Here is a 22,021-nt window from a genome sequence, read left to right as displayed (position 1 = left end):
AGACCATGTGGGACCTTGCAGGCCACAGTGAGGAGTATGATTTTCCTCTGGGTGGGACAAGAGCCCCTGGAGGGTTCGAGCAAGGGAGTGGCATGATCTGAAAGTTTATTTTTTAAAGGGCTTTGGCTATATTGTATAGAATTAACTGTAGAAGAGTATGAATGGACATGGGGAGGTGACTGAAGAGGGTCCTAATCCAGGGAAAGGTGATGTCAGGTTGGCTGCAGCTGCAGTGTGAGAAATGTTCAGAAATGAGCAGATTTAAATTGTATTTGGGAGCTGCTGATGGTTTGAATGAAGGAAAGAAGTAACAGCAATCAGAGGCAGCAAGAAAAAGAAGTATCAGATGAATGGAAAGACAGTAGTTCTTTAGATGCTCAAAGGAGGAACACAATGGCCTGGAGTGGTCCAGGAAGGCTCCACTGGGAAGGGGCTGCCAGGCTGGGTTTGCAGCCCAGTCGTTTTCATACAGGTGAGAAGGGAGAGGCATGAGCAAGATGTGTGGCAGGAAGATGTCCTGTTTGAAGACTGGGGTGTTACCAGCCTGACCAGGTTCACGGGAAGTTGGGCCGTTGATGGCAGTTGGAGACAGACTACAGAACTTACACACGAACTTAACTCTTTATGTAATGAGGCTCCATTCCAGATCTGAAAGCCTTTTTTTCCAGCTCCTCTTGGTATAAGGCTGGCCAGCACAAATCACAGACACCCACCGTGCCACAGCTTCTCACTGGGAATATGCAGGGAGAGCAAATGCCCCCTCCTCGCTTAGGGATGACAGTGCCACATGGGTAGCACCTGAGGGTGGATGGGTCAAGGGGGACGGAGGGGCACAACTGGAATTCACAGCCCTGCTACTGAACCCCCATGACACAAGGCAGGAGCCCTGCTAGGCCGAGGTCCCGGGCTTCTGAAGTAGTGTGTGGTGTGGATGCTGATGACACAACTCCCTGCTTGAATCAAAACAGATACTCTGCACATGGGATTTTCTCCTTTCTCTGCTCAGAAAACATATCTTCCTAAATGCCCCGGGAGAGCTGGTGCCTGGGGAGACAGCATCACCCGTGCTCTTCGAGTGGGAGGGGAGAGGGGTGCAGAGTTCAAGCCATTCATTCATTCACTTGCTGATATGTCTTATGTTCCAGGTACAAGACCTACAGAATTAACAAGACAAAGCCGTGGCCCAAAAGGACCTCAGAGTCTGGTGAGGGACCCGGGTATGTAAACAGGGTAACAGGTGCTGGACAAGCACTCTGCCCACTCAGGCCCCAGCAGCAAGGAGAGTCAAGCACAACAGATTATAGCACGGTCCCTCACAATGGGCCCCCCCTCCCCCCAGGAAGCCACATACCTGTCTGCTTTCCTGATTTTTGCTTCTCTCTCTGTCTTCGGGTAATGCTATCTCTTAGCCGCTTAAGATTTTCCTGGAAAAAAAATTAGTTTGTTTTTAAAGTATGCATCAGAATTATACCCTCTAGGCACTAGAGCTTCTTTCTGGTTTTATGCTGTTTGTAAGACACATCACAATGTAAACACCTCCAACATGCAAATGAGGCTGAGTACATTTGCATGCGACTCTCAGAGAAATCCAGATACTTTTAGAATTTGTGCCTGGAGAAAAGATAGAGACACCTTGTCCACAACAAAGTGCCTCTCCTCCCCGCTGTGTCCCAGCTCCTTCCCAGCCTTCTCCTCACTGCCTCCTCCTTGTATGCCCCTTAGCCAAGCTAGTCTGCTACCTGCTCACAAACACTCCTTGCCCATTCCTGCCTTTGAGATTGTGTTCTCACAAAATTTCCCTGACCTTGAAGGACATTGATTGCGCTTCATGAATCTGTTGCAGGCCTGGGTCAAGGTTGATCTTCTCCCTAAAGCCTCCCCACAATGCCCCAGTCCTTAGTGACTGCCCATGCCTTCTGGCGCTGGGCTATGCTGCCTCTCTCTCTCTCTCTCTCTCTCTCTTTCTGTGTGTTTGCGTGAGCGCTCTTCAGAGGTACCGTGAACCCTTGAAGGGCAAGAGACCAGGTGCTGCATCCGTCTGTAATCCTGCAGTCTCATCCATTATAGTCATTCGATAAATATTGAATAGACATGTGAGGGTTGAAATTTGTTGCATTTTAGCCCATAAACAACAACCACCTGCAAGTGAAGCGTCTGAGCATTCTAAGGAAAATGCCCCTGGAACTCACACCCAGACGTGCAGAGGGTTCGCCTGAGAGAGTCCAGACTGGGGAGGCTGATGGGGTTGGGACTGTAACCGAGAGACTGAGCTCAGGCCAGGAAGCAGTAGGGAAACACTGGAAGCACTGTATGTGTTTTTTAAGTTGGGTGGTTTTATATCTATGACTTGTTTTGTTCATTTAATCATATTTCTTGGGAGCTTTCCAAGTTCTCTTGGAGTTCTGAAGTATGATAGTTCTGTGGACGTCTTGCCACTAGGAGTACAGAGAGGGACTCTGAAAAGAAAAAAGCTAGAAAGCGAAAGTATACAGCCGCAGAATTTGGGTTTACAGTTGAGTCTTTGTTCCTGACCTCCAGCCCTGCAATACCCAGCAAAGCCGTCAGCTCTCAGCCTGAGAGCCATGGTGGTTACAGACTGCAGGTGACAGACACACATGGGCATTGCCTCACAATGACACTCAAATTAGCGTTCACAGTCCCAGTCACCGCCCAGGTACAGCCATACAGAAAACAGCTGTGGACCCAGCTCTCCACTCCTGTCTAGGAGAAACAGACGTGAAACAAATCCATCCCCAGCCAGTTACCTGCTGGAAGCGAAAGGATTCAGACCGCCTCTTCTGGTTGAGCTGCCACTCTTTGAAGTGGAGCACAGCTTCGTCCACGTTGACAATGCCCAGCTTCACCTGCTCCTGGAGAGTAATAAGCTGCCGCTGGCCTGGCGTTTTCATCCCAGCGAAAGGGTCGTATATACTTGACTGGGGCCTGTCTCTCCACGGTCTGACGGGAGGCTCTGGAAAAAATGACAAAATTCATCTTGACAGCGCTCCCCGGGGGACAACTGGATGAGTGCAGTTGACAGGGTGGCCGTGGGCTCAAGAGGACGTGTTCCAATTACATGGGAACCAAGAACAGGGGCAGATGACATGGAACCAGCTAATAGTTTAGGGAAGCAGCTAATAGTTTCAAGGCGTATTACACTAAAATAGACAAGGCCACAACACTTTAGGGAGGTCAGAAATCTGCTGATGAGTAAATGAAATCTGTGAAGCCTGAATCACAGAGAGGCCTTTAGACCAGCATCTCTCAGCCTAGGTCTACTGACATTTAGGACTGGATAATTCTTTGTCGCTGGGGGGCTGTCTTGTGCACTGCAAGACATTTAGCATCGTCCCCTGGCTCCTACCTACTAGATGCCAGTAACACCCCCTTCCTCAGCTGTGACAACCAGAAGTGTCCCAGATATTGCCCAATGTCCTGGGTGGGTCGGGGAGCAGAAGTCACCCCTAGCTGAGACCCACTGGTTTGGGCTGAAAGCCACTCCCAGGAGAAACTATACAGGAAAGTCTCCCCAGGATGCTTTTCCCACATGCCCAGCTCTCCCCACCCTTGCTGCCTCCGAGCAGCATGGAGCACCACGATGGTGGACCCGTGGGCATGAAATGACTGAGGACACTAGAATGCCAATGGAATTATGACCCAGGCCCAACATCACCAGGTGTAAATTAGGCACTGGGTCCCAACTGGCTCTCCTTGGATTGTGCCAAGCTCTCCTCCACATTACAAATTCATAGTTCTCTGCTTTGGAGGTTGGAGGGAAATAGGAAGCCCATCCCTCTCTCTCCCCAGGCTGTGACTCTACTAAATTCCATGGGGAACAAGCTACTTGCAGAGCTGATGGGCCCCTGGAACATGGGAAAGCAACTCGACATTTCACTGCTCAAAATCACGCAGGGCTATACTTTAGTCTTTATTTCTCCAGTAGGACCCAACTTGGGCATTATGATTCAGGGAGATGGCAAGAGGGAAAAATAGATGGCAAGGGTATTGAAAAAGACTCAGAGAAGCTTATCTATCCGTCTATCCACTTGGCTGTCTGCACTTACTCGCGTGCCTTTCCCCCAGGTTTGCCCTCTTGAAATGTATTGGGAGATGAAGTGTAGGGAGAAAATAAAATGTCCAAGCCAACCAATTCCTACCTACAACTAAAGTCTTTAGGGAAGCCTCCCAACACTTAGATGGTGGTATCATTCTCTTTGCAAAAGAATCATCAATGGCATGATACTGAATGCCACCGTTTAGCACAAGGCAATTAACCAAGAAGCCAAGAGCACTTCCCTAAAAAGCCTTTTGGAAATAAAAGAAAAATGTGACCCAATGGCAAGCAAAGTGTGTTTTAAAGAAGAGTTGAATTCATGTACAGTTTAACGAGAAAAGGGAGGGTAAGTAGGAAGCACGGAGGGACTGTGTCATTGGGTGAAGCCTGGGTGCTGGGCCGCCCACGTTCATCCTGCTCAGTGTTCAGACTGTCCTTCTGTCTGGGGTGACTGACATTTTCAGGTGTATTAATACCCTTGCTGTGATCAACTTGTACAGTAGTCGTGGGCACCCCGATCTCTTCTCCTCTTCCTTTCCCGTCAGCACAGGATTCTCAGACAGCTCCACCCAAGGCACCTCTCGGACCTCTCTGTTTCTCTGTGCCAACTAAGGAGTTGTTGGAACACCTGGAAATCACTGAAACGTGAGCACTGCCACCGCCCAAAAGTTCAGGTCCTACAAAGGGAAGCCGAGGACATCTGGCTTACCTTTCCTGATGCTCTCAGAGGAAACATAGAAATTCCCAGGTCGCTCTTGGCTTTTTTCTGCAAAAACTGTGAGATAAAGAGTATTTTAGGTAAAAGCCAAATCAGATGTCTTTCTAAAGGCTTTAAAATATCCTACACATTTACCCCAAATCATCAAAACCTTGCACAAAAATAATAATCATAATGAATGCACACCTTGGAGCACTGTATGCAAACTCTCATAGGGGCAACTAACGAGCAGAAGCTGCAGGCGTTATAAAATGAAGACAGGCCGAACAGACAAAGCCGGCCGGAGGACATGCCGGCACTTTTTAGACCATCATGGAGAAGGGTGATGTGAACAATGATGTATACTGGATCCCGAACGCCTGAAGCTAGTTAGCTGTGGAATACCTTAAAGCTTGAAAATAAAAGCAAGTGCCACTTAACATGTCAACAAGCACCATGAGACAGAACTCGGAGGGGTGGGACAGCTACAATGTGTGCACAGCTCTGAAGGAATTTAGAGAAAGTCGCTCATGAGTGGCAGGCCCATAAAGGCTAATAGGGAAAACTGAGAAGTGACCAGTGTCCAGTTAGTGGTAGGACGGAATAGAGGTTAAAGCTCCCTGGGCTCTGCACAAGACTCCCTGGACTCAAATTCCGGCTCTGCCACTTAGGAGCAAGAGGCTTGGCCTCTCCTGGACTCAGTTTTCCTAACTGTGCAGTGAGGATGACAATAGTAGCTTCCTCATCGAGTTGGTGTGGGGGTTGCCTGAGTTAATAAGTGGAAATTACTTAGAAAAGTGTCTGGCATGTGTGAGCTCGCAATTGTACATTTGATCATCACTATTGACACCTAAACCAATAGGACAATGGCATGCTAGTTACCACAAGCCTTGTCAGTGCAGTGCTTTATGAAGTAGCTCCCCACGTATTATTTCAGCTGGCTCTCACAGTGAGGCTATGGGAGAGCATTATTATGTATCATTCTGATGCAGGCGTCAATGCATACATATATTATTGTGATACCCATTTTATAGATGAGGAAGCCAAAGAGGAGGAGATGACTTACCCAATGTTCCGTGCTGTACAGCCGGAAAGCGCAAAAGCTAGGATGTGAACCCAGGTTTTTGGGCCTCCGAACCACTGCCCTTTTAGTCATCTCCTGCCTCTCTCCCTTCCTTTGCTTCCCATAGTTTCTTAGCAAGTCCCTCAGGCTCTTTAGCAGTCACGTGTCCCAAGTGCCTCCTCACAGTGAGCTGTGCCATCAACACCCCCTCCTTCACCTCTCTGCCATTTAGTCATATTTGCATGCCTCTTCACTGGGATTCCCTTAGAAGCATCCCAGGCACAAGGACCCAAGTGCAGGTAGTGTACGTGGGAGATGATGGAGGTGAGACAGGGAAGCAGATAAAGCAGTAAATGGTAAATCACCATGGTGGGCAAGATGGGGGGTTCTGGAAAGCAATGTTGAGGACGCACCTTGGAGTTCTCCCAGGACACGGGCAAGTAAGTTGGGGTACTCACCCATCAACCTGCATCAAGCATTGGTTGAGGGCTATGTCTAGGGCTGTTAAACCCCCCAACTCTTCCAGCCTGTTCTGCAAGGGGGCAGGAGATTGTGGCTGCCAAAGAAAGCCATCAAGCTAAGAGACACAGGTCTTGACAGGCAGGGTCCAGCCAGTGGGCACAGAAATGTAAAGAGCTCGGAGGATGTGGGAAGGACACCAACAGTGTCCGCTGTCCACGCCAAAGAAGGTGTGTCCCAAGGGGCTGGCAAACCAGGAGCACTGGCAGCGCTCGGCAATGCAGAGTATCTCTCAGCTGCGTTTCTACCCAGTTAGCATTGCCTGATGAATAAACCAAAACCAAAGCACAAAATGAGAGCAATATTTGGGACATCCTTACAGTGAAAATTATTTGCTGTTTGTCTAAAGTTTATACTTAACTGGGCATCCTGTACTTTATCCACCCTAGCCGATGACTTACGGTGGAGGGCTAGCTCCCCCAGTATGTGATCTCCTTCCGGCACACCTTCTACATCCTGCTTATACTATTAAAAATGGAATGAAGACCAGGGGCATAGATCCGGTCATTCTTGTATTCTTACGATACTTGTAACCATATTAATACTATCAAGCCCTGAAAGACAGTGAAACTGACAATGCTATCAGCATCTGATGTCACAGGGACCATTTTGAAGAAGTCAAAGCCCAACTCTCACCAATTTTTATTAATGTAGGTAGGTAGACAGCCTAGCATAATGGCTGAAAGTCTGTGAAGACAGCCTTCTTGTGTTCAAATCCTGGCTCTGCCAAATGGTAATCAAGTGACCTCTGTAAGCCTCTATTTTCCTCATCCATAAAATGGGGATGATAATGGTCCTTACCTAATAGGTTATTGTAAAGATTAAATGACATGTTCTGGATAGGGCACTCTTGGTGTATTGCAATAAGTGTTAGCTATTAAAAATTAAAAATAATACAAGAAGAAGAGTTTTAGGAGGTAAAAATTTAGCAGCATTCCTACAATGTGGATTAGAGGTAATCTTGTCTCCCCCTGTCTTCATAATCTGTATGAATGCCTCCAGAAAGGTGAGAACTGAATCTGATCATGGCCCCTAGCCTAGTGCTCGAATCTGCCCGAGCTCTGACCCTGTCTCCTGGGGCTGGCTGGAGACCACTCAGATCATTCTCAATGATGATGGTTCAGAAGCTGAAGGATCCAGGGAATTCCTGCTGAGAAGTTCTGAACACCCACTAGGCATCATTCGCTGCCACACTCGCCTTTAGAAATGTACGGTTCGTTGTCAGGCAGATGGTGAGCACCAGAAGCACTGGCCTCTGGCCTGGGCACTGGGACGGGGGGCCTATTGGCCGGGTCCATGGAAAAGGCCTCGTCATCATCCACTGTGTGATAAACATCTTCTGGACCATGATGGTACAGCTCCCTGTCCAAACTGGCCATTCCCACGTTGTTGCCTAGAAACACAGGAAAAGGTAACTGAAAGCAGTGGCTGAGAACCCCATGCAAAGCAACTGAGGAAACACGATGTCACCTTCATTTGTCCCCACCAGTGCAGCCAAAGGAAGTGTTAGGTTCTATCTTCTCAGTTTTACTGCTGAGATTCAGTTATTCATCCCTTTAGAACTAGGGGAAAGAGGGTACAGCCCCCAAAGCCCAGGGACACTTAGAACCTACCCCTGGGCCTGGGCAGCACCGTGAGGGTGGCCCAGAGTCCTTACCACCAATAGCTCCAGCACCCTCATCCTCAGCATCAAAAGAACTACAGCAAACCCTTCCTGAGGACTCCCTCTGTGCCCAGCGCTGTTCCAAGTGTTTTACCTGCAGTATTTCCTTTGATTGTGTAATGACACCATGGAGTGACTACAATCATTATTCTCATTATTCTCATTACAATCATTAATCTCAGCAGACCTATGCCATCCGCCTCTCACACATAAAAGCTGTGTGACCTTGAACATGCTATATAACCTCTCTGAGCCTAATTTCCCTCTGAGAACTCACAGGAACACTGTGAGGACAAAAATGAGATAACAAAGGGGAAGCACCCAGCCCAGTGTATACACATAGTAGGTGCTTTCCTCTACCTTCCCTCTTCTCCCTAGCACCATTCAGCCGACAAATCTTTATTAAATTCCTGCCTGAGATACAGGAAAGAGTAAAGCTTAGGCCTTCCTTCTATGGGATTTCTAATCCAGTACTTATTAGGAATTTTTCATTGCATCTTCTAAGCTGGGGGAGGACTGCTCTCGGTGCCCCTGTGATTTGTCTACTACTGCTTACAACTTTTCTTTGCTCTTTACCGTCAAAACTGCTTTTCCCATCCTGAGTCATATCCTCTTAGCACCCCTCTTTCTAACCTATTTGCTCAATAGACCCCACCATAAATTATAAATGATCAAACAGAGGTAAAAAACTACTCATATAATTTAACACCTTTTACCTTTGATACTTCCAATAATGACGAGAAGAAGAACAATAGCAATAATTATAAACCTCTATTGCTTGTTCTATGTCTGGCTCTGCTCTGAGGCCTAATGGACAATAACTCATTTAATTCTCATACCATTTATCTCACTTTGCAACTGGGGAAACTGAGACCCAGCAGAGCTGACTAACTTGCCCGAGGCTTTCCAGCCAACTGAAGGAGGAATTGAGCCTGCACCCTTAGCCACTACGCGTACAGCCTCGACTTAACAACAGCAGTGTGCACTCCCCTACGCTCTCCTCCTTCCCCAGAAAGTAGAGTCTCTTGAAGCACTAATCAGATCTCAGTTTTCTTTGTATCCCCCAGCCCAACATCCACAAGAGTGCTTTGCTCATCGCAGGCACTCAGTGAATCTTAGTTAAAAAAAAATAAACATGTGCATTTCAAAAAAAGGCCTTGCCGAAGGCAACTCATCCACCCAAATGAGTGGCTACAGTGTTGGGAACTTCTGGCCCCTCTGTCACATGCTGCTGGGGGAGCTCGTGGGGATGAGTGCCTCCAGTCACCCACACGTCATGTATGTGGCAGCCCACTCCCTGCATGGAGCAGCCTTCATGTGGACCCGGCAAAGTCTTACATTTGTTTCTCTTCCTCTCTTTTGCTTCCCTGCTCACAGCTGCAACTTACCTTCTAAAAACTTGCGGATCATAGAGTCCTTAGTGGCCTGGGCGAAACCCTGTCCAGAGATTGGGTTAGATGTGCTGGCCTGAAGCATTTCAACATCTAGAAGGAAAAGGAGACTGAGAGGTTAAAAGTTGTTCTTCCACACAAGCAAGGAGATTTTTCAGATGGCTATATAAGGCTTAGCAAATCAAGAGATCTTGAACCAAGCAATTCAAGAATTCATCCATCCATCCATCCATCCATCCATCCGTCCATCCATCCATCCGTCCATCTGTCCATCTATCCTTCTATCCATCCATCCATCCATTTGTTTATCCATCCACCCACTCAATAAGAACACAGAGTAAGTGTGGAGTATAAAGGAAACCACCATTCACAAGGCCCTTTCCTGGACCACAGGAATCAAAAGGTGTGAATGTAGTTTGAAGTTGAAGAGTATACAATCTGACGAATTTGTGTTCTTGGGAAATGTGATAGAAAAAGTTGCAAAGAATTCCTCTTACAAATTCACTAGATTGTATTTAACTGGTCCCCAAAGATCAAAACAGTAAGGAAATAGTATGCCTGTGTATAATAATTAAATTCAAACCATTTTTTCTCAAAGTATACTATTCAACTTCAAACTACGTATTTTGCTTAAGTGAGTCCCTGGTAATTGTGTGATATGACATAGTGAGTACAACCTCTTGATAATATCAAAGCTCTACTTTCAACACAAGGCTAAAATTCTGCTCCCAAAACACTCACTTCAGAGTCAAAAAACACACACACACTTGAGACTCCTAAGTAAGAGGGCACCGCTGGGTACTTGGGTCTCGGGTCTGAGCAGAATCCGCCGTGGTGCCTGAATGGTTTTTGTACACAGTTTTAACTTCCACTGGTTTATGCTTAACAGTAAAAGCCAGAGGTCAACGTGCTCCCTCCTAATAAATGACCAATTACATGGGTAACCTAAAAGTCAAGTTCTTGTTGCGTTTTTAAGGTGGCACTATGATTTTGAGGTGGTACTACTTTGGCAGAAGTGGCTCTAACACATTCTTTCTGACTGTTGCATAATGTTCTATTGTTTAAATAAACCACAATTTCTCTACTCTTTGTTGTTCCTGATTTGGGAACATTTTTTTACTGTTCCATGTTTTTACTGTTAAAACAATGCCATGGTTATATGTTTTAAAATAAGCCCATTGTTTCAAATGCAAATGCCTTTTGAGTCTTGTGGTCCAGGAAAGGGCCTGAGGGTTGTGAATGAGGCATGGACTTGGGTATCCTGGAGACTGCGGCTCAAGCCCTGGCTCTGACTCCTATTAGCTCTGCATCCTTGGTCAAGTTACTTGGTATCACTGAGCTTCTATATCTCCATCTGTAAAGTGGGGATAAATAACGGTACCTACCTCATAGGAAGACTATGTGTGCCAATTGAGACAATGCCTATAGATGCTTAGCAACAGTGCCAGGCACTAAATATGAGTGGTTACCATGATCATTATACTGAGATAACCTTGATAGTGTTTTGGTTTCTTGCTACTTTAACAAACTAGCCCAAACAGAGTGGCTTAAAACAACATTATAAGTATATTATTTTATAGTTCTGTAGTACAGAAGTCTGAAATGGGTCTCACTGGGCTAAAATCAAGGTCAGGCTACACTTCTTTGTAGGAAGGCTAGCATCTGTCTCCTTGACCTTCCCAGCTTCGAGAGGCTGCCTTCCTTCCTTGGCACCAGGCCCTCTTCCTCCATCTCTAAAGGCAGCAGTGTTGGGAGGAAAGCTCAGCTGAACCGAGTCCCTCTCGTGGTGCCATCTCTGACTTCTTCTACTTTTCAGGACCCTTGCAATTACATTGGGCCCACTCGATAATCCAGGATATTTCCTTTATCTTCAGGCCAGCTGATTAGCCAACTCAATTCCACCTGCAATTTCATGTTTTATTTTTATCCTCACCCAAGGACACTTTTTCATTGCTTTTAGAGGGAGACAAAGGGGGAAGGAGGGAGAGAGAGAGAGCAGGAGAGAGAGAGAGATCAGTGTGAGAGAGAAACATCTACTGGTTACCTCCCATATGCTCCCTGACCAGAGATTGAACCTGCAGCCTAGGTATTTGCCCTGACTGAGAATTGAACCAGCAACCTTTCAGTGTACAGGACGATGGTCCAAGCAAGCAAACCACACCAGCCAGGGCTCCACCTGCAACTTTAATTCCCTATTTGCCATGGAATCGAGCATGTTCACAGATTCAGGGACACTATTCTACTTGCCACACATGGGGCCAGTATCAGCAGAGTCAGCCTGGGAGCAGGGCACAGGCTGAGGGCACACTCAAGTCAAGCGAGACCCCTGTGTCCAAGCAGGACTCAGCCGCCCTGGCCGGCCATGGGCGCTGGCCTCTCCTGAGTCTCTGGATGCGCACTGCTTCAAATGGAGTTGCCTAAAAGTGATTTCATTTACATTTGTATTTTAAACAAAAATGATTCTTCTTATGCTGAACTGAACATCAATATCTTTGAAGTGGACCAAGAACAGCAAACACGTACATTGGCCTCCACCTCCCTATTCAATACTCAAGGCAAACATTACTAATCAATCAAAGCATTGTTCCTGGCCTTGGAATTCTCCTCAGCACAGCTCCCCAGGCACTGGATGCCAGCTGACATGACATTATTTAAAAAAAAATTTTTTTAGTCCTCAACCCAGGATAGGTTTATTAATTTTAGAGGGAGAGGATGGGAGGGAGGGATGGAGTGGGGAGAGAGACGGGGAGAGAGAGGGAGGGAGAGGTGGGGGGGGGAGAGAGAGAGAGACTAATATTGATGTGAAATAAAAACATCGATCAGTTGCTTCTTGTAAACACCCCAACTGGGGTTTGAACCTGCAACCTTTTGCTGTACGGGATGATGCTCCCAACAACTGAGCCACCCAGCCAGGGCTGAAATGATTTTTAAAACACCATTGCTATACTTGTCTCAGTCAGTAAGTCCTAATAGTGGCAGATCCTACCTTTGTACAAACGTGGCAGCCCCTCATGCACATGCGGCCGAGGCACACAGTGAGCAACACGAGTGACCAAAACACAGAAAATTCCAGAGGTGAAGGAACAAAGGATATTTTGTAAAGGAAAGCAGAATAACAAATCCCTGCGTTCCTGGATGCTCAGGGTTTGTACTTCAGGTTCCAAGCACTTAACCTTCACCACTAGTCAGTTAAAACTGAACTGAAATGCGCTGAAACCTGCTATCAGTCCAGGGAGAAAGTGCAAAGTCTTTTTACTTAGGCGGAGAGAAGAAAACCAGAGAGACTCTGGGAGCACAGTCTCCTCTGGGAAGAGGCAGCCGCAGAGTCATATTATACTTTTTTTTAGGGAGTCAATCAGAAATAACCCATTCCTGGGAAGAAAGAAGCTTGAACAGAGGAGAGGAGGCTGGGCAGGCACTTACTTAGGGAATCAGTCAAGAGCGATAATGAATTTGCAAAGAAGTCCATATGATACTCCTCATGGGACATAAATCTAGATTACTTAGGGGTGGTAGAAACTCCATCCAGATTACGTGTCGTTAATTTAATATAAAACCTAATCTGAGTACATAATACAGTAAAATGTCAGATACTGAGAAACTAGTCTTCTGGAAAGGCTCTCAAACCCTGGAAGCAGGCCAAAAGAATTTTTTTCCCCACTAAGTATTTTTGTGGCCCAAAAAAAGAGCCTCGGAGCTGGGAGCAGCATGCTCACGCCTTTGAAGGCAACCTGAAACCTGACGGGTTCCACTTGCATCCAGGTGGGATCGACGCTTTGACTGACCATGTCAATGAGAAAGTCCAACCTTCCCACACCCCAGTGGAGAAGTGATGAGAAGGAGACAGAGAGGGAGAGAGTCACGCACATTCAGAAGAGAGAAAGTGGCCGGGGGTGGGGGGGGTGGCGGAGGGGAGAGTTGGAGTAGGAAGACACAGAGGCAAAGACAGACAGACAGAAACAGAGACACAGAGAGAAAGGAGAATGGCAGTCTGAACTTAGAGGGGATAAGGAGTGAATGGCAATGAAAAAGAAGGGGCTAAGAATGAGAGGGCTAGGAGAAGCAACAAGTTAAGATCTCTTATGCAAACGAGTGCTTCAATACAACCCTCCTGGGAAGCACACAGACTCTCTGCCGTGCAGGGACCAGCCTAGGGAATGAGTTCATGGTGGGGTGCAGTGGGTACCCTGACTTATTAAATCACCGTCTCATTCTCCACCTCCAAAGCTGGCCTGTCGGGGTACTGTGTCACAGTTTGTAGTTACGCGTTCAGTTACGTGGTATTTTTGTTTAACATCCAGCCCTCCCACTGCAAGGGAAGCTGTGGAAGGCAGGGATCACTCGGCCTGTGCACTGCCTCATCACCTGGCCAGGGCTGAAACACAGGAAGGGTTCAATAAGTGCTGTTGAACGAATGGGTGTGTGAATGCACAAACTGATGAGTAAACAAACAAGTACATGCATAGGCAGGTGTTCGGGTTTTGTGAAGGAATCTGGGCACCTCCAAGCTGAGAAAAGAGAAGGGCAAGTTAGGCAGCAGGAACAGCACAAGCAAAAGTGCAGAGACATGAAAGAGAAGGCCGCCTGGAGCGGCCGAGGAGTTGCTGCCACCCTGAGACGTCCCACACTCAGGGATGTCTCACAGACGTCTCACTACCACCTTTTGGGAAAGTGAAGTCTTTGCACTGGAATGTCTACAAACTACTCCACACCACAAAGTCTAGGATTACTTCTCATTTGCTGGTACTCTCAAATTCAAGAAACAGCTGAGCACCTACTGTATGTGGCACTGTGGATAATACTCCACGTGCTCATGAGGTAGGAGCAGGTGACCAGAGAAGCGTGCACAGAAGCTGAGCGCATGGTGATTAGCATGCAGTGCCCCGAGGAAGCAAGACCCGCAGCTGTGCAGGTCCAGAGGGGAGCAAGTTCCCCTCTGGTGGTGGGGATTTTATCGTATTAACTTTAAAACGTGCACTCCAGTATGCTTTCATGTCCCTATGTCTCCAGCCCAATTCTTTGTACATTTGGAGGATCAAAAAGCAATAGAAGTCAGGAAGTGCCCTGAGCCTCCCTTTGCCCCGCTGGGTCAGTTTCTGCCCTGGACAGGGACAGGAACAGAATGAGTTCCTTGCTGGTAAAACCTCAAGCCTTTCACCCAATCCCACTGCCCATGAAGCATTTCTTGGCTCTACTAGCCAGAGTCTTCCCAAGATGGGAAGCAGGAGGATGACAGAGGCTCAGCGGCCGACGGAAGGAAGACTCCTGGGAGAAAAGGGTGCAGACAGGGAAGGCGGCAATTAGTTAACAATGTTGCTTATAAATGCTCCTTCAGCTGGGTTTAGCCCTGACATGGCTGGGCCGGGAAGCCCTTTCTGTGCTCAACTGTGCCCCCAGGTCCCAGGGGCCCCGGCTCGCAGAGAGGGGCTGTAATCAGAGAGCTCAGGTAAAGAAAACGCTGCTGGAGATGATCTATTACAAAGATGCCAGTTACCAAGGAGGTTGTTAAGGGCCAAGTCAGCTCTCTGCCACACACAAATTTGAGCCACAGAACTGGGCGGAGGGAGCAAGGATACAAAAATAAAAGTTCAAGGTGAGTGGAAGAAAGGAAGGAAGGAAGAAAGGAAGGAAAGAAGGAAGTTAGTTCAAGGCAGGAGTCACATGAAGCAGAACAGCCTTGGGGATGGGTTAGACTGGTTCCTGTGAGGTTACCGTTTCTAGTAGCGGATATTACAGGTTTCACCCTCTGCTCCTTTCTCCTTTGGGAGGAAGACAAGCCTCTGAGATATTTAAGCAAAGCTAAACCCACAAGCAGATTACCTTGGAAGCAGCTGGACAGGGCCTCCCAGAAATGCTTCCCAAGGCCTTAGTACCCAGAACCTCAGGGAAGGTACCATTGGGTGAGACTTTCCACACGAAATGTGCTACCTAAGTCACCAGGACCAGCGTGTTTTTCACTGAAGGCAAGGGCAGGGGCACAAGAACTAAACTGAGAAAAAAATCTAGAGATAGTGAAAACACCCAAAGAGATGTGTGCCTTGATTTTTATTAGTGTTTGCACAAGCCTAACCTTAATAAAGACATTTATTTCTTATATAGTAAAGTGAGGACATTGACAATTTAAATCTGTGGGAAAATTCTCAAGGGAATTGGGAGCAAAGATGAAGGTTTGATAACAGAGACCTGTAGTTGCCACCTGGTGGCAGCATGTCTAAACTAAAGACCCTGAGTGTGAAGGTGTGTGTGTGTGCGCTTGTGTGTGCATGTGTGTGTGTGTGTTTGCATGCACCCACACAAGTTCAGGGGGAAGGAAAGATTAGAGTGGAATCATAAAATCTCACGGTCAGAACCCAACCTTGCTCCCCAGCCCCCCTTCACTCAACAGGGTGAGTTTCCCTGACAACCTTCCTACTTAGTGGTTGTTTTGAATTCCCTTTGGAGAAGAGGGCCTCATTACTATCCCCTTTCTAAGCCAATACTACATTCCTTACTCTTACTTTCAGTCCCTGGGGGTTGAATGCTAACAAAGGTGGCACTGATAAACTCGGCTACTTAGACATTTAGAAATAGCTCCGGCCTAAGTGTTTACCCCAGAGCTGGCAAATGCAGACCCCAGAAGGACAGGCCAGGAGGGTCCTCTGTCCCCATAGGGGAACAGACAGATTTGTCCTCTGGGAGTCTGCAGACCCTGATTCCCAGCCCAGTTCTCCCGCAATGGGATGTAAGTGAGTTACTGAATCTGGGCCCCTTTGTTTTCTCCCTGGTAAAAATTAAGATGATTCTATCCGCCAAGCCCAAGGACAGTCAGGTGAGATAACAGAGATGAAAACTGTCTGTTGACTTGACAGCTGGCCGGTATTTCAAACTATTAATACGTTGGGTCGTGCTGAAAATATGGATCTTATGTTTATCAGTTTGTCCTCTTCACTTATGAACTGAACTACCTTCTCCCTTGGAGAGTCACTCGTAGTAAAATGAATGTTATCCCTCTCTGGGTTACAAGTTGCTGTTTCCTATGGGCCAGTGGATGAGTGGTCATTCTCAAGGTTAAACCACAGAGACAGAACACAAACCAAATCATGTCAAGAATCAGAAAATCCAGAGTTTATCTGATCAGGCAATGAGGGATGCAGCGTGTTTCCTGTCCCCATCCCCAAAGCCGCCAAATTCTACAGCCTGCCCATGAGTGGCCTCCTTCTAGTTCCATGGCAACCAGAATTGCCCTGACCCTAGGCAACTTTACAAACTGCCAACTGGGCACAAACCAGGCCAGCTCCGTGGCACTCTGCCACCTTGGGAAGCACAGGAGAGACTCACTGTTCCCGCGGCGAGGAGTAATGGAATGGCTGCCCTTAGCACTCCCCGCAGTTTCCACTCACGTGGTCAGGGAATTTCCCGTGGTGGCACACCCGGGGGATCACAGCTGTGAAGTCTCTCTGTCCACACTAAACTGCCGTAAAGTGGGGAATTCTTTCACTGTTCAAGTGCCTCCCAGTAAGGACACAGGGCAGAGTTATATCTGGGCATGGTCTCTGGCTTCCCAAGTGGGTAGCACTTGTTCTCCAAATGTTCTTTTGTGAAGGGGCCCCTGTCCCAGATTGGGAAAGACTTGGCCCCCTTGTCTCCAGTGCTTGCCGGGTAACGGAGCTGGGTGGACGTTCAAGGGCAGGGGCGCCAGAGGCTGTTATGTGAGCTCGGGTCTGGGCCGCAGAAAGAGTGAGCAGGGCTGCAGCGACGACATGGGTTTTCTAAGAGAAACCAGCACTAAAATTCGAGGTGTTAGATGGAAATTTCTGGCACAGAATAAAAAATATGGCCCTAGAGACAGAGAGACCTGGGTTCAAATCTGAGCTCTATCATCTATTAACCGTGAGACTTTGGGAAATTTGTGTAACCTCTCTGTGCACCAGTTTCCTCGTTTGTAAGCTACAGATTCACAAAAGCATCTTTGTACAGCTGCTTTAAAGATTTGGTGGGGTAGAGGATTTGGACAGCGGGGATGCCGCACCCTCTCCTCACCTCCCTGCCAGGTCACGGCTCTTTCGGAAACAGTGCCCACCAGACCTCCTAGTCAGGTGCTGGAAGGGAGCCCCTACCGGCCTTCCCCTCTTTCCCCTCACTCCCTCAGAGGAGCAGCCAATATCCAACTAGCAAGCCTCTAGCAACCAGCAGACCATACCTCGCAGGTGCGGGGCTGGCAAGGCTGAAGGGCTGCTAGTGTCAGGGTCTGCCTCTGGCCCCCTTACCGCCCACACCTCTGTTCCAAGGCACTCTCCTGGTGGCTGCCTTCCCATTCATGGATGGGAAACCAGGCCCACCGCCCTGCGGGCCCAGGGTCCTACTGTCTTCTCAGGCTGCAAGTTGGTAATACATGACCTAGCCCATTCAGAAAATTTCTCATCAATACAGCTGATGTGTTCACGGGTATTTTATCTTATCTTAGTTAAATCTATTAAGCAGACCAGAGGGAAGGAGAACAGTGGTAACACAATGAGAGGGCCCTTAGCCAGCGGGCAGCACGGCCCTGCTGCTTCAGCCCTGGCAGCACAAGATCTACCTGACTTAGCCCAGCGTGTCTCAAGGGGAGCAGCACTGCCCTCTAGAGGGGGTTTGGAAAAATCCGTAAGAGTGTTTGGGTTGTCATCAGGGTTGAGGGACACTACTGGCATCTTCTAGCAGCACAAGGGACAAAGATACCAGACACCTTGCGATGTGCGGGACAGCCCCGCACAAGGAAGTGTTTCACATCCCTCATGGCTTTTAAATATTTCCCCAGACATGCAGATAGGTTAAAAACTGCTTATGATATGTATTTATATACACGTATGTGTTTGTACATATCTCTGTGTATATATGTGTAACTTTGTATTTAATATTAGGAGGCATAAGGAAAAGCATGGAAAAATATGGACAAATATACACCAAATTATTACGAGCGTTGTACTGGTTGGGTGGGTGCAGTCACGTGGACTTTCAATAACAACTCGGTTATGTATTTCTATTTTGTTTCCAGTTTTTGCAAGGATGCATTACTTTTACTAGGGGAGGAAAACAAATAATACAACAAAAAATGGGCAAAATCTGTTAAGCAGTTTACCAAAAAAAAAGTCATGTCCTGGAGATGTGATATTTTGAAAATAAGTTTATTATATATTAAGCCAATAAAATCAGGTTACCATAAAAAACACCTGCTCATAATTTTCTGAGTCCTGAAACCAAACTACTTTGTATAAATATGACTTGCGTTTTTGCAGGATATTAACATGCACTGAATTTTCTAGGAGTTTAATTATATGACAATGGAGAGAAGAGAGTGAAGAATCATCACCATTTAGGAAAATTCAGGCTCTGAGGCCAACGTCACTGCTGGCACCTGAGTCCCCGATACAACAGACGTGTGTCGGTCAGCATTTGTGACCATGACATTGGCAGTGATTCTGAGCACAGGTGTCTAGGTCTAACAATTTCATTACATCCTCCTGTGCAGGCACGCCTGGAAATTTCCTCTTCTTTTTTATATTAGTTCTATCTTATATTCACAGTTCTCTCTTATTTTTCAATTAGGGTATATATTTGATTTCTACAAGTTTCATATGTACGTAGGCTACATTCTAGAGGAAGCTCACGTCAGAGCAGAACAGGGACACTCATTGCCAATTGTTTGCTATAAAAAGGGCCCGTGGGCACAGTCGGGGGTGAAAACCACTGATCTCGCTTCTTGAGTCACAAGGCAATGCCTGCCTCAGCTCCGACTTCCAGGCCCTTGCTTAAACTTTCCAGTCACACAGCAGTCACAGCAGAGGAAGTCTGGAGAAGGATCCTGCTTGTCTCAACACATGGTGACAGCTCTAACTCTGTGTAAAACAGGATCTTCATGTCTCTGGGGTAAGGTGGTGGTAAGCAGGGACTTCCCCCTCCACCCCCCACCGTCAGAATGAAGAAAGCCTCTGGTCAGCATAACGATGGAAGCAGAAGTGGGCTGTGCTACTTACAGAGATCTTCAGTGGCAGCTGGGACAAAGGCCGCCATGGACTCGTACAGATCCTCGTCGCAGCCGGGGTTGAGGGAGCACTTCATGAGCAGGTCTGTGGAAAGGTGGGCCATGGACTCATACACGGCGTCGGCCTCCTCCCCTTGCATCAGTTCCTCTTTAATGTGGCTCTTCAGCATGTCCACAGTTTCCTGAAAGAGAACATGGGACCCACAGGCACACTGAGACACCCTGAGTGGGCTTGTGCCCTGCAAAGGAAAGGTTCCCATGGGTAAGGTGGCCGCTGTGTGTGTGCCTCTCTACTTCCCATCAGACTCAAAGCTCCTTGACGCCAGGCTGCAAATCTATTTTTGTGTGTGTTTTGTTTTAATCTTTGTTTCTTCCCCCAGTACTAAGCACAGAGTCACACACACAGGAGACACTCATTAAATGTCCAATGACCAGACGATGCAAATTCACAACTTTCTCATGAGTACCTCCTATGTGTCAGGTATGACGCTAGGCATCTGACTGTACATTATATGTCATTTTTTTCACCACTGCTTGAGAAAGATGTACCATCCCCCTAGTTCACAGATGAGAAAACCAAAGCTCAGAAAAATCCAACACCTTACCTTATACAAGGGCCTGGAAACCTGGCTTCTGACCTTTCCCCTACACCCTAGTGGATCCTCAGAAGGGAACCAATGACACGCAAGGACGTAACCCTTACTGACCAGCCACAAGGCAGTTCAAATGAGATCAGCAGGGCTGTGGCTACGGTGTGCTTGCACCTGTGTGCAAGCAGAGGCCCCTCAGGAACCTCAGTCGCTAGCCCCCGTCCCTTCCAGCAGGCTGCTGCAGGGTCCTGACAGCACACTTCTCCACAGTGCGCCCCCCAGCTTCATATCCCCTGTGCCAAAGAGAAGAGACCGTCTTGGATGAAGTGCCCCGATGTCAGGCCGGCTGCCCTCCGTCATTCTGTCTGCAGGTGATTGTGAAGCCTGGGAGCTGGCTTCTCTGAAACCTCTGCACAACTTTCCTGGTAAGAAACTTTGGTGTTTCACAATCCTTATTTCATCATTAACCCACAAAAAATACTCATTTTCATCATCACTGCCCCAAGAGAGCTAATCTGCTATCGACGCTCCTGTTGGTTTCCTTATGAGACCCAAGGAGGAGACCAGGTGGCAGGTGAAGAGCTGGAGACTCAAGGTCTGGCATTTGGTTTTGAGGTGGTGGAAAGAGGAAATGGGACATTTCTTAGAGGTCCTCGACAACACAATAACATGTAGGGACGATGCACTGGTTGAAGGGGATTACTGTCAGAGAACAAAGATGGTATGAGAAATGTGAGCCAGGTTAACTTCAGGGCAAGCTGGCAACGCACCTTTAAACCTCCCTGTTACATACAGTGAGCAGGATAACAAGCCCCAGCTTTAGCAGCAAACTGGATTCAAATCCCATGTCCACCCTTACTAGTGTGTGACTCCAGGCACAGTTACTCCGCCTTTCTAAGCCTTTTTCCTCATCTGTTAAAGGGAGATAACAATACCATCAACTTGAAAGGATTATGGTCAGGATCAAATGAGATGATGCATTTGGCAATCAAACAAATTCAATAGATAGTAGTGATTGCTATGAACACAGTATTGTCCTTAGTAAAAACTCCTGGCATGGAAATGAAACACTGCGTAGTATACATTTGTGACTTCGAAGTAAAGCTGAGTAAATACTCCCAGACTAGAAGTACCTTGAGCCTCATTTATGTCAATGATGCCCAAAACAGGCACTCAAGCTATTCTATTTATTAAACATACTGAACCACCCCCCAAAACGTTGGGAAGGCCCCCTCTATATGCAACAGCGAGTCAAATACAGAACAGAGTTAAGTTGCTGGGCCAGTGTCAGGCTCACTCCTTTCTGGACATAAGAGAGCAAGACAGGATTGCATTTATTGTTCCTTTTGAGGTCAGTGCCCTGTTCCAGAGGCTGAGCTATTCCCACGTCCCCACTGTGAATCATGAAGATGGAGGAAAACCAGAAACAGGTAGGGCAGAGTCTGAAAGAGCTGCTGCCTCCAAGACAATGGAAGCAATACTAGGGCAAGTAATAAAGCCTGGCCAGGGGTCAGATCACACTCAAAGAAGAACCAGAAGTCATGATGCAATAGAGTGTGCAGTCCAGAACCAGATGAGCAGATAAACTCCTATCTACAGATGAGCAGATAAACTGTGGATATCTACTTTAAGACAGGCAAAGTCTCTGAAAGAGACAGGCTGTCAGCAGGTGGGACTTCACAGTCGGGCTTCCTGAAACCTCAGGTGCAGAGCTTTTTGGTGTTCTCTGCTAAGGGAGGAACCAGTCCTAACACAGTTCACCTGGGCCTGATGGTGGGTAAGGCAGCTGGGAGTACCCCACTGAGGTGCCTTGGAAGTGCGTGGGAAGGTGACTGGGGAAGAGGAATCAGCATCAAACCTGCAGCAGATTCATTCCATAAACACCTCTTTAAATTCTTTGCAGGTGGACCTCAGTGTTTTATCTACACTGTTTCCTTTCATCCTCAAAAGAGCATATGGGTAGAACTATTATCATCTGCCTTCTGCATATTAGGAAACAGAGAGTGGACACACCACTTGCCCAAAGTCATGTGGCTGGCAGGCA

The 22,021-nt window shown here is 47.4% G+C and overlaps 1 protein-coding gene across 4 annotated transcripts in view; it reads right to left on the bottom strand.

Annotated features, from left to right (window-relative positions):
• Window positions 1-22,021, bottom strand: part of PIK3AP1 (phosphoinositide-3-kinase adaptor protein 1) — a 93,775-nt gene that overhangs the window by 15,144 nt on the left and 56,610 nt on the right. For all 4 annotated transcript variants that reach the window (XM_024563200.3, XM_045197511.2, XM_045197510.3 and 1 more), the window contains 6 exons: window positions 19,380-19,569; window positions 9,385-9,480; window positions 7,532-7,726; window positions 4,764-4,829; window positions 2,766-2,971; window positions 1,352-1,424 (listed from right to left, as the gene is read on the bottom strand). In XM_024563200.3, coding sequence (XP_024418968.2) covers window positions 1,352-1,424; window positions 2,766-2,971; window positions 4,764-4,829; window positions 7,532-7,726; window positions 9,385-9,480; window positions 19,380-19,569 — 826 coding nt within the window. The remainder of the gene's footprint in view (window positions 1-1,351; window positions 1,425-2,765; window positions 2,972-4,763; window positions 4,830-7,531; window positions 7,727-9,384; window positions 9,481-19,379; window positions 19,570-22,021) is intronic.

Source organism: Desmodus rotundus, chromosome 4 (assembly GCF_022682495.2).
Source record: "Desmodus rotundus isolate HL8 chromosome 4, HLdesRot8A.1, whole genome shotgun sequence".
Taxonomy (NCBI): Eukaryota; Metazoa; Chordata; class Mammalia; order Chiroptera; family Phyllostomidae; genus Desmodus; species Desmodus rotundus.
The sequence above is the reverse complement of the archived record's forward strand: the minus strand, read 5'-3'. Positions and strand labels throughout refer to the sequence as shown.